General features: G+C 48.1%; 2 protein-coding genes across 3 annotated transcripts in view; both read right to left on the bottom strand.

Annotated features, from left to right (window-relative positions):
- The window catches only part of oma1 (OMA1 zinc metallopeptidase), a 9652-nt gene extending 3827 nt beyond the window's left edge, over positions 1-5825 (bottom strand). Inside the window, exons 1-7 of one of the 2 annotated variants that reach the window (XM_087178737.1) lie at positions 5101-5825; positions 3783-4011; positions 3332-3505; positions 2819-2926; positions 1243-1371; positions 992-1066; positions 232-381 (exon numbers count right to left, since the gene is read on the bottom strand). In XM_087178737.1, the coding sequence (XP_087034863.1) occupies positions 232-381; positions 992-1066; positions 1243-1371; positions 2819-2926; positions 3332-3505; positions 3783-4011; positions 5101-5471 (1236 nt within the window). In that variant the 5' untranslated portion in view covers positions 5472-5825. The remainder of the gene's footprint in view (positions 1-231; positions 382-991; positions 1067-1242; positions 1372-2818; positions 2927-3331; positions 3506-3782; positions 4012-5100) is intronic. The other variant, XM_023424244.2, reaches the window with a different exon arrangement.
- A 216-nt stretch (positions 5826-6041) lies between these two features.
- The window catches only part of mysm1 (Myb-like, SWIRM and MPN domains 1), a 7013-nt gene continuing 1513 nt past the window's right edge, over positions 6042-11541 (bottom strand). The window contains exons 6-20 of the mRNA XM_023424255.2: positions 11330-11428; positions 10772-11252; positions 10198-10429; positions 9993-10123; positions 9801-9904; positions 9635-9712; positions 9439-9521; positions 9309-9363; positions 8168-8218; positions 7713-7787; positions 7423-7611; positions 7210-7342; positions 7001-7106; positions 6846-6903; positions 6042-6741 (exon numbers count right to left, since the gene is read on the bottom strand). Of these exons, the coding sequence (XP_023280023.1) occupies positions 6427-6741; positions 6846-6903; positions 7001-7106; positions 7210-7342; positions 7423-7611; positions 7713-7787; positions 8168-8218; positions 9309-9363; positions 9439-9521; positions 9635-9712; positions 9801-9904; positions 9993-10123; positions 10198-10429; positions 10772-11252; positions 11330-11428 (2190 nt within the window). The 3' untranslated portion in view covers positions 6042-6426. The remainder of the gene's footprint in view (positions 6742-6845; positions 6904-7000; positions 7107-7209; positions 7343-7422; positions 7612-7712; positions 7788-8167; positions 8219-9308; positions 9364-9438; positions 9522-9634; positions 9713-9800; positions 9905-9992; positions 10124-10197; positions 10430-10771; positions 11253-11329; positions 11429-11541) is intronic.

The following is an 11541-nucleotide window of genomic DNA, read 5'->3' on the forward strand; positions in this document are numbered from 1 at the left end:
CCCCCCCCGTCTGCAGGTGGATATACATCTCTCCAGATGCTTCATTAGTTCTATTAAGACTCCTCCGGCTCCTACAGTGGCAGTGTTTCTCTGCTCACAGGGATCAGAGTCTCCTGCTTTAGACAAACAGGTGAATCAGAGCTGCAAGTATGTGTTCATTTAAATAACTGAACTTTAGAGCTGCTGTTAACAAAGCTGTTATTTGGACTGAGCAGGACTGTGTGTCTGTACCTGTGGTACGAGGCCGTCCAGCTGAGCGAACCTGTTCCTGTGCGACGGGTGTGTGGACAGCCACTCGGACTGGGCGGATTCTCCCGTCAGCTGCTCTATCAGCTCCATTCGCTGCCAGAAAACGGGGCTCGCTCGCACATCTGCACACGCCTGGGAAGGACACACACACCCCATGGACTCAGAAACACAAACACAATGTGGGGTCCCTCTGTCTCGTGCTGATGAAAGTCCTCACCAACCCGTCATGTAAGGCGAGTTTAGTTTGACAACAGCGCCCCCTGCTGCTCAGCAGAGAGATTACAGAGAGCAACAGTGACAGAGGAGCTAATAGTGATTATAAAAACAATGAGGTTTTAAACAAGTCCTTCATCATCACCAGTGTTTCGAGCGCTGAGATCATGTCACAGGGGTTAAAGGCGTCATGTGCTGTCATGTGGTGAGAGTTACGCCTGATGATGTCAGGACAAAACCAGACTAAAACTTGAGAAATATTGTATTAACTGTCTGTTTTAATGATGTTGTGCTCTCTAGTTGGAAACTGATATTGTCTTTCTGTTGTTTGTTTCTTTTTTCTTCAGATCTTTGTATTAATAATTTGTTTTTCAAAAGTAAGTTTTTAAAAAGAGGAGGTGATACAGACACATAAATCCATGGAGTGCTCCTTTAAGAAATACAACACTAGAGATGATGATGATGATGATGATGATGATGATGGAGATGGAGATGGAGATGATGATGATGATGATGATGATGATGATACCTTAGCAGCCAAGTGCAATCCAACTCTGTCGGCCTCGGCCTCGAGTTTGCGACTGTAGGGTCGGTTGAACATCAGCTGAGGGAGAGACAGACAGTGCGACACATACACAACCACGTCAGACTTGTGTTGCTGCCCGGTCAGTGCACGTGTGTGCACGTGTGTGCACGTGTGTGCTCGTGTATAAAGTGTGAAAATGTTTCTTCGACTAAACAGTCTTTATGAGACAGGTAACAGTCTGGAGTGAGACACACCTCTTTGAGCTTTTCCTGTACCCATTGTCCCAGCAGCGCCAGGCTGTCTCTAGGACACACGGCCCAGATGGCCGTCAGCAGAATCAGGGACAGGAGGTCCACGACGTGAGACAGACTGGCCTCTTCAGCCTGTGGGAGGAGAGGGAGGAGAGGGAGAGAGGGAGAGAGGGAGAGAGGGAGGAGAGGGAGGAGAGAAGGGAAGGAGGTGGGGCAGGAAAGGTTTAGGATACAACAGAAAGAGAATGAAAAAATAAGAGGCAAAAAGTTTTTGGGAGGTGAACGAGACAGCTGGAACATATTGATTGTTCCCATCTATTTTAGTGGAACTTTAACTCTGTAGCAGATTTAGAGGTTTTAACAGCCAATCCAATAGAGCACACCTACTGGGTAATACCAAGCCCATCGATGCTCATTCCCTTCATCTAATTAAAATCTCCTTCAAGCATTTCCTCCGAGGACGTTTAAAGTCTGGAAAGACCCACTTCATTAGACGCTGTTTTAGAACAAGAAGAATGGGCTTCTATTGGCCGAGTAAAAACAGCCATCAGAGGAGAATTAATACAGCGTGACAGCGGCCCGGGTCGACGATCCCCGGTCATCATCGCACCGACAGGATTAGTGTCTGGAGGTGATTGTCAGGGAGTTTTTATCTCTGGCTGATGCAACAACACTGCAACTGATGCCACTTCAGCCAGTACTATACTTCTGAGACGGGGGGGGGGGGCTGATGATGAATAGTCAGGTCTCTGTGAATAATGCACATAACTATAGGAGGTCCACATGCATATTTTATAACCTTATGTGGGAGAGACCTGGAGGACTTCCAGCTCTAACTTCCACTCTGTGTGCCGAGGGCGTCTAAGTGACCCAGCTTTGTTCTTGAACATTATTTGCACTTTAAGTGTTTTCAGTGACTCATCCTCATGCACAGCGAGGTCTGCTACGATCAGCTGAGCCTCTCAAATGTCAGCGTGTTATACACAGGTCTTTGTTCACTGCAGCACTTCAACCTCAGGAAATCTATTCACTCTTCACACACTTCACGAGGTTTCCATGTTTTCTGCTTTAAACTGTGAGCGACTAGAACTCATTCTCTCTGTCAGTAAATACAGTGACAGGTTTAATTCCTGTACTAATGATTACAACCTGTTGATACTGACACCAAGTGGATGATCAGTGTGTTTCAAGGTCACTGAGACAAAGAAAATGATCTTTAACCCTCACACACTGTTCATGTTTCTGCCTTCACAGTAAGACCCCCCCCCCCCTTCATCTGACCCACAGATCTAATATCTGTGGATCTACAGTCCACTTCCATAGATACGGCTCAGACATTCACAACACCTGTACAAAAGTATAATATTTTAAGATATTTGAAACATTTTGGTGTATTTTGGGTCACTTTAGGAAAAGTCAAACTTCAGGCTAAAAGACATTTCTGGTATTTTTACTGCTGTTAAACGTCAGAACGGGTCAGTGTAAGGGTTAAAATATAAAGTAACTGTCAGGTCCGACACTGCAGTGATAGGAGTAGATGCCACAATCACCAACAGTATGAAGAGGCTTATGCACTTACAGAGTGTCCCAGTAACGCATGAGCCATCTCGTGTCCCAGGACGAAGGTGAGCTGGTGGATGTCGGCCACAGCGTCCAGCATCCCCGTAAACATGAACACTTCCCCGTTCTGTGTGAAGGGAAGTAAAATCCAGTTGAAGAGATTCTTTAGACTGACAGTTTTCAAACCTGTTCACATCAAGTCAGACATTCTGTAATCGTGTTACTTATGGATGGAAATATAGTGAAAATAAATTATTCCCCTCTTTGCTGGGGACCCCAAAGAACCCACTCAACGACCCCCGGGTCTGACACATCACCCACCCAGTACTATTTACGGTATTTACAGTAAATACTCATGAACTCACGAACAAGCTGAAAACCACTCAGGGATCAACAGCTGTTACAAGGAAAAGTAATAAGAGAAACACTGTTATCCTCAGACGGCCTCACATGAGATGACGGATGTAACAGTGTGATGGTATGAAAGCTCAAACACAGTCTCTGATTCTTTGTCTCTGTTTCTCGTACTGACCGGGAGGACGAAGGCGTTGACGTTGGGACTTTGCACCACATGGACGCTCCATGTGACATCGGACATTTCAGGGATGTCCTTGTTCCTCTGAGCCAGATGCTGCACCACCCGCTCCACCACCTTGTGCCGGGGGTCAGTGACGGGAACCAGCAGCTCTGCAAACTCCTCCATGTACTGACACACACACACACACACACACACACACACACACACAGGTAAGAGATTTTAAGGAATATTTTCCCTCCTCCATCCAATTAATATCTTGTCTTTCTGCTTGTCATTACTGTTTTCATGACTCCATGAATCGTGTAAAATAATGTGTGTAACAGGGTCAACTGTCTCTAATCATGTTGTAACACACACACACACACGCACACACGCACACACACACACACACACACACACACACACACACACACACACACACACACACACCCCCTCCCTCTCTCACAGCCTGTGAAGTCAGAGCAGCCAGCTCCATGTAGTTCTCTCTGCTGAACACCAGGAGGCGTGTCCGTCCCGTCACCGGGGACTCATCCAGGTGGGTCAGGAGAAGGAGAGCTGCGATCACCATGGCAACACCTGCCCCCGCTGCCAGAGGCCAGCGGCGCTGCCAGGCCCATTGACGCATGAGCTGCCGGCGGTTGTCTGGTAGAGCCACCCACCACTTCCTTAAACTCCTGCAACACGAAGGGAGGCCACAAGGTCTGAGACGTCTGTGCAGCTCTACACTCATGCAGTCAAACCACTCGCCGCCCTTCACAACATCAGGCTCTGCGAGGACGCGCAGGAATCCAGGCGCAGTCCAGCCCAGTCTCTGAGAGTCCATGAGAGGAGATCCAGTTATTTGACCCAAAATAAAACCTAATTAATTAATGAAGCCTCATGTGTGTGGAATGATACTATCATAGTCACTCTCCTTTCAGTTCTTATTTAAACTAATTAATTAACAGAACCAAGGCATCAATTTATGAGCTAATTTGTTTTCTCTTATTTGAATGACAATTATTACAATTGTTGATAAAACAATTAGGTGTGTTCATTATTTCAATTATTTAACGAACACAATACTTGAAGTGTAATTGAATAATAGTGTTTTTTAGCAGTGAATACATTTGCTATAAAATGATTGGTAAGAATTTTCCTGCTTTTCTATTTGCACTTGATGATCAGATGATCACCTGATCAAAGAATTCTGATTAATTATACCTGATCACTTTCTACATGTGTGAATGGAACATGTTACCAACTGGTTTCCAAACTGTGTCAGTGTATTAAGTGTGTACACTCATCGAGCCTTTCATCAGGAACACCTGTACACCTGCTTATCCATGTAATTCTCCAACACATACAATCATGTGGAAGCAGTGTGCTGCACCTGATTCAGACTGAACAGCACGTCCTACCTGCACCAGCAGGAGACCACGTCAGGTTCCACTTCCTGTCCCCAAGACCAGAAAGACTCCCCGACACTGAACACCTGAACACCTGGTCTGATGCAGCAGATGGTAGAATACTTTCTTCCTAACACCAACCACTCATGGTCTGACTGTCTCAGTCTACCTGAGTATTGTTGCTGACCCTGCCCCCCCCCCGGTCTCCAGACTGAACCCAGTGAACACCTTTGGGGTGTGTACAACAGGTGCAGCTGCATCATGTCAACATGGAGCAGAGTCTCAGAGGAAAGTTTCAAACATCTTGTGAGTGTCAGTGTGGTGTTCCTAATAAAGTGCTCAGTGAGTGTGTGTGTGTGTGTGTGTGTGTCCTACCTGCCCAGTATGATGGCCACGAGCTTCTGCAGAGGCTTCAGCACCATCCATATGAAGGGAGCAGGCAGGGCCCTCAGGGGGGCCGAGGTGTGGAGGAACCGGGTCTGGACCGGACCGGAGCGCAGAGGTGAAGCGGTTTTGGGGCTGATCTGGAAACACGGCTTCGGTCCACGGCCACAGAACAACAGACGTGGTGCCGACGGAGCGGCTCTGAGGTGGAGGGAGTTCCCAGCTCTGTGACCGATGTTCCCACAGGACACGGCCTGCGTCTTCTTCCAGGTGAAGCCAGCGCGCGCACACACCTGCTCGTGTCGCGTCAGGTGAGAACAGAAGCGGCCGCTCCGGAAAAGACCGACCGACAGTAACACCATCGTTTCAGCTCCTCGTGACTCGGTCACCAACAGCAACAAGACTCCGTCATCTGACGGAGCTGTCAACGTAGAAACGAAGGTCACAGGGCGGGAAGATGACTTCCTCTCCTGTGGGTCTGTCAGCCATCACTGTTCTCTGGGGTCAATGTCATCGTTTCCCGCGGTGACTCCCCTCGGTCACCGCGGCTGAAGAGTTCGTACCTGTCACAGGTGTTCAGTTTAATGACACGTTCACACGTCGAGATCGACGTTTCACGTCCCCGCGCGGCGAAACGTTAGCACTTTAACAACGAACTGAACGGAACTTTGTTTGTTTGGGGACTTTGAGGGTCCAGCTCCAAAATGATTCCCCCCAGAAACGAACCCGCGCTACTAGTTCCGCCCGCACATTGAAATCTCGCGTTAATTTTGAATCCTCGCGGGTTTTTCCTGGGAAAAGTATTTGGAACTACATTTTTATTTACCTTAAAGACGGATTAATAAGAATATAATGATTCTATAGCTCTGCGACAATGATCCACATGGTTGCAATTTGCCATAAAAACGAAGAAGAACAAGAAGAACAAGAAATAGAACTTAACTTTAACTTTATTTCTATTCTTTGCTTAAAAACAAGTTACGGTATTATTCTTTAACACTGTTTAAACGACAGAATCTTAAAACGCTTTAAAAATATGTCCAAAAATAAAATGAACCAAACCACAGAATATAAAAATACAGCTTTGATTTCATGTGAAAGAAACCAGCAGAACTGAGGAAACTTTCACCATAACGCACAAACACACACACGCACACACCTGTTGGGTCAATCATGTGGTTTTTGGTTAAAGGACTTTAATATAGAAAGTGAAACAGTTTGTAATACTGATACAAAAGCTCGTGGTAAAACATCAACGTTTAGACTTTAATGAGGTAAATAATTGCAGTTTAGTAGAAGTGACAGAGATTTGTTCCATCACAGTAAATAGTCGTGTTCAGGTGACAACACTGAGCCCAGGTGTAACACCGTGTCGCCGTGTGTCTCTGAGGTTGTGTCTGTGGCGGGCGGCACAGAGTCAGAATCCCGATCAGAGTCTCCTCCCCCCCGCTCCTGGCCGATCAGCTGATCAAAAGCAAAGTCATCTGCGTCCTCTGGTCTGGACGAGTCTTCCTCTTCCTGCTGATGCTGGGAAATAAAGTCTGACTGGAAAAGGGCCTGGATCTGGGTGAGGAAGGAATCTCCCTCCTCCTCTGGGAGAGGCTCCAGGTATCTAGCGAGAGATGACAGCATCTAGAGGGAGGAGGTGACGTCAAATGAGGCAGAGGCGATAAAACAGTTAAAGCAGAGGTGAGTCTGTTAAAAGAGACGTGACATCTACATCCAGCAGCACTGACCTTCTCCAAACAGGTGAGATGAGAGTCTTTCCGGAAGAATCTGTCCATCTGCACACTCCTGACCGAGCAGGACAGGAAATAATAGTTTAGACACTCTACAAAATAAAATGTTAAACATCACAGAGAGATGGGATCAGCTTCAGTGTCTCACTCACCCGGGTGTTTGAGAGTATTTGTGGATGATCCACTGAGCTCTCCTCATCGTCTGCTCCCAGTCTGGGACTCGTTGTGACGACAGGAAGTCGAACCTGTAGGGAAGCTCTGTGGAGGAGCAGAGACGCACGTATTGAGTCATGTGTGTGTGTGTGTGTGTGTGTGTGTGTGTGTGTGTGTGTGTGTGTGTGTGTGTGTGTGTGTGTCTCACTCTGGGGGCCTGAGGGCTCCTGGCTCTCTTTCACCAGCAGGCAGGTGGTTTGGGAGTGGGGGGATGGATTAGCCGGGTCGTACGGACTCACTATCATCCCGATGAAGGGGGCTCCACCACGAGAGAAATAACTCTGGATCAATCAGGGCAAAGGAAATCAGACACAGACACACACAGACCAACTTGTACGTGACCTCTCATCATTCACATCACCTGGAACTGGTCCTGTGTGTTTATGTCCCGCACTGAGGGGTTGGGGTGGAAGGAGGGATGCGAGTGGTACCAGCCCACCACGCTGAAGCCCAGGGACGACAGCACATCACAGGCCTGCGTCTGAGACACCGGGTCCATCTCACACTGCAGCCCTGTGCTCACACTGTTACACGGCTCTGCGGCACAGATCTACACACAAACACAGTCAGTCGACGCAAACTTCAAAATACACGGTCACTAAATGATCTGTTCTCGTCTTCCACCCTGTCGTTTTAAACTCCTCCCCCTACCTTCAACACTTTCTCTTCCTCATTAAACGTCCCGCCCAGCAGACCGATGACCTCCCCCCGGGACACATGGGCGTGCTGAGGCCCGCGACCACGACAGAGTCAGGAACAAGTTAAAAGAGACAATTATTCTACAGCGAAATATAAAGAAAGACAGAGAGACGGTCTACAGGAAAATAAACCAAAGAGCTCATGGTGCCGACAGCACATGAAGAAGACGCAAACGAGACAATGCAAAATATTAAATTATAATAGACAATATGATGCAGTGTAATTATAGAAAACACCAGAGATTTTAACTCCTAACAAAATAAATAAATAAAAAAGTTCAAAATGATTAATTTGAAAAGCGTTGTCTCTGAGTGTATGAGAACACCGTCAGCGTGTGTGTGTGTGTGTGTGTGTGTGTGTGTGTGTGTGTGTGTGTGTGTGTGTGTGTGTGTGTGTGTGGAGCGTACCATGTCCATGATGAGGAGAGTCTCTGCACACACAATGACCTGGAACGGCTCCTGAGACCAGAAGAAGAGCGTCACACAAACTGTTCATATATAGTTGAGTGTGTTGATACAGAAACACGAGCAGAATGAATGTGACACTCAATAACATCAGAAACGCTTCAGATACTGAAGACGCAGCAATGTGAGATATCAGATTATTCATATTAATATTCATAGTTTCACATTCAGAAGAAGCAGCAGGTTTCCCAGGGATCGCTGCTACTGGCAGCTACAGTTTTACAGCAGTGAAGAAGAACTGATTTAAGTAGTGTAACGTCAGCTCTTCAGTCCCTCCAGGATTTTGCAGCTTCAATGTTGCAGCTAAAAACTCTTTTCTTCAAAATTGTGATGTTTTTAGATTTTCTTTTGCATGAAACTGCAGGAGAAAATAAATATTACAATAATTGTTGCTATGTCCATTAAAATAATAATAATTCATTAAAAATCAAAGGCAGGTTTTTCCAGTGAGAATAAATCCTGCTCCTCTGCTCCGTCTCAATCACAGCTGATCTTTAATATCACCTCATCAATTTATCAATTCATACACAGCCAGAAACAAGGAAGTGAGTTTGGTGACATCATCAACGTTCTGATCAGGGACTGCTCTGATTGGTTCAACTGGAGGGAAACTTTGATGATTTTTGATCAAAGTTGCAGTGATTGGACAGAAATGCAACGCTGCACAGAATTCACAGGGATTGGTTGAATTTGAGTTAATTATTGTGATTGCGACATCGTGACTTCCTGGAGGAAGGAATTTGTTAACATGTTCGACCGGGAAGTCCGACCTGTAGAACATGTACAGTCTGCAGAGCTTTAACTTCAAGACAACCGCTGCAGAGATGATTCCTTCCTCCACTTGTTGACAGGACAGCAGCCACATCATATCCACAGGGTTCGCATCAGACAGTTGGTGCAGTGATTTTAATCGCAGGTATCGGATCAGAGCTCGGATCAGCCCACACACAAGCTCACGTGTTGGAGTTGGGAAGGAAAACATCTGGACTGACTGTTCTCCTCTGTTACAGCGTCACGACACATGGAGACATAACTCTGGGCAACAGGGAGGGGAGACCCCCCAGCTGGAGAGACGTTCACTGACCTGTACGTCCTCTCCAAACGACCTGCAGGGAATCAGCTGGAAGGGATCAAACGACCTGCGAGGAGGGAGAGCGTCAGTGTGTCTGTGTGTGAGGACGACAGGACGAGCTGCTTCAGTGCGTCGCACTCACCCTCTGAGTCTGGACATCTTGCAGGGTTTAGGCTGCTTCTTCATCTCCTGTCTCCGCAGAGCCACTTCCTCAGCGCTGAGGTGCTGATGGAGACAGGATCAGTGAGTACACTGATCGATCAATCACCCACTGATCAATACTGGTGTGTGCGTGTGTGTGTGTGTGTGTGTGTGTGTGTGTGTGTCCGTGTCCAAACCTCATATGTCTGTCCCTCCAGGTCTTTAGCATCACACCAGTTTCCCCATATGTCCCTCACACGGCGTTTCCTGGTGCGCTACAACCAATCGGCAGTTAGCTGGAGTTGCGGCGGGTTCATAGTTCACATGTCTGAGGTTCAGAGGTCAAAGGTGATGATTACCTACCATGCTCTGCAGTCTCTGGGCCAGCTGATAGGCCTCAAGCACGTCTTTGCCCTCCTTCTGTTTGGAGCGGTCCACCACCTTCGGCCGATTATAGACGGCTTGTTCTGTGAGAGAAGAGAAGAGACGGAGCTCTGAGTGAAAACTGAAGCTAGATGATAAAAGGAAACGCCGTGACACGCTCAGCACAGTCACCGCAGCTGAAGTTGATGGCGCCGATGAGCTCCAGGTAGGTGTGAATCCTCCCGATGCAGTTGACGTCTCCGCAGTTCTTCAGGCCGGGCCGGACGGACGTCTTGTTCAGGTACCTGGGTTTGCTCTTCAGCCTGAGAACAGAGACATTTAAAGCTGCAGCTGTTGTGTTGTCACGGTGACTGAGGCTGAGCAGACGGCTTCATACCACTGATCCAGGATGTAGTTTCTGATCTTCAAATATCTCTCGGGGGTCTTGGAGGGCCGCCCCTCAAAGAACTCTGGGATGGCTTGTTTCTCATCCTCGGCGATGGTCTCCTTGTCCAGCGTGATCTCCTGCTCAGGTACCCTGAGCTCCTCCTCGTCCTCGTCCTCCTCCGCCTCCTCCGGGTCTTCCTCTGACCTCTGATTCAGGATCTGTTCAGTCTTATCAGCAGAATCTGGGAAACAAAACATAAGAGTTTTTATTCCTCCAAGCCAGCGAGTCAGAGCGGCGGCCATTTTGTTTTCAGGTCGTCGGTCCGTGTCGTTCTCTTGGACACGATATCTCAGTAACACCTCGACCGAACCTTCACCTGGACTCAAGGATGAACTGATGAGATTTTAGTGGCCAAAGGTCAAAGGTCAGAAAACACTTTTTAGCCATTACTCAAGGCTTCACAAAGTTTCACACAGAAAGTTCATATTTATATTTTCTCTGACTCTGATGAACATGTGACCTGGAACTAGTCTGAGTGGCGGAGGGATACGACCACAAGGACGTGTGTCTAGTGTGTGATTACCTGCCCCGTCACTGCAGGTGTCCTCCAGGTGCCCAGCCTGTGCGGAGCTGTCAGACTGGGAGCTCTGGCCCTCGTCATTCATCGCTGAGTCTGAGTGACTTCCTGTCTGGGGGCTGCTGGGTGGAGGGGACGCCGCCTCGTCCAGCTCCTCTGAGCACGGGAATGAAGAGGAGGTTTGATGACGTGGCGGAGACAGAGAGACGCGTCTGCGTCCGTCCTCGGTCTCCGGCCTGCTCTCTCCCCCAGGACCGCCCCTCCCCCGCTCCTCTGCGGGACTGTGTGTCTGGAGCTCGCTGCCCGTTTTCTGCTCCGGCGCAGCCCGAGATCCGTCCTCACTCAGGTCATCGGTGATGTCCACGTCCTCGTCCTCATCGTCAGAGAGCTTCTCTATTCGGACAGTGTTGGTCAGGCTGGAGGACGGACTGGGCGTGGGCTGGGGGGGGGGCAGCGCAGCTCCTGCTGACCTGGGTTCTGATTTAGCCTGAAGGATTTACACATAATCAAACAGTTTGCACATCCCTCGTTATTTCCAGAGCGTGGTCGCACAGAGATCCTCACCTTGTGTTTGAAATACTGTCTGGCGTAGCTCTTCACCTGAAGCACGGAGCGGCTGTCCACCAACCTGGCAACCTTAGTCCACCTGCGTCCAAACCGAGCCTTCAGGTGAACACACACACCAGACAGTCTGACACTGAGACAGGCTGAACACAACATCCTGGAAGGAATTCATTGGGTTTATGTTGATCAGACTGATGCTTGTTAAAACAGTT

The sequence above is a fragment of the Seriola lalandi genome, unplaced genomic scaffold (genome assembly GCF_002814215.2).
Source record: "Seriola lalandi dorsalis isolate HSWRI2012SDOR001 ecotype SW California unplaced genomic scaffold, Sedor1 jcf7180002054722, whole genome shotgun sequence".
Lineage (NCBI taxonomy): Eukaryota > Metazoa > Chordata > Actinopteri > Carangiformes > Carangidae > Seriola > Seriola lalandi.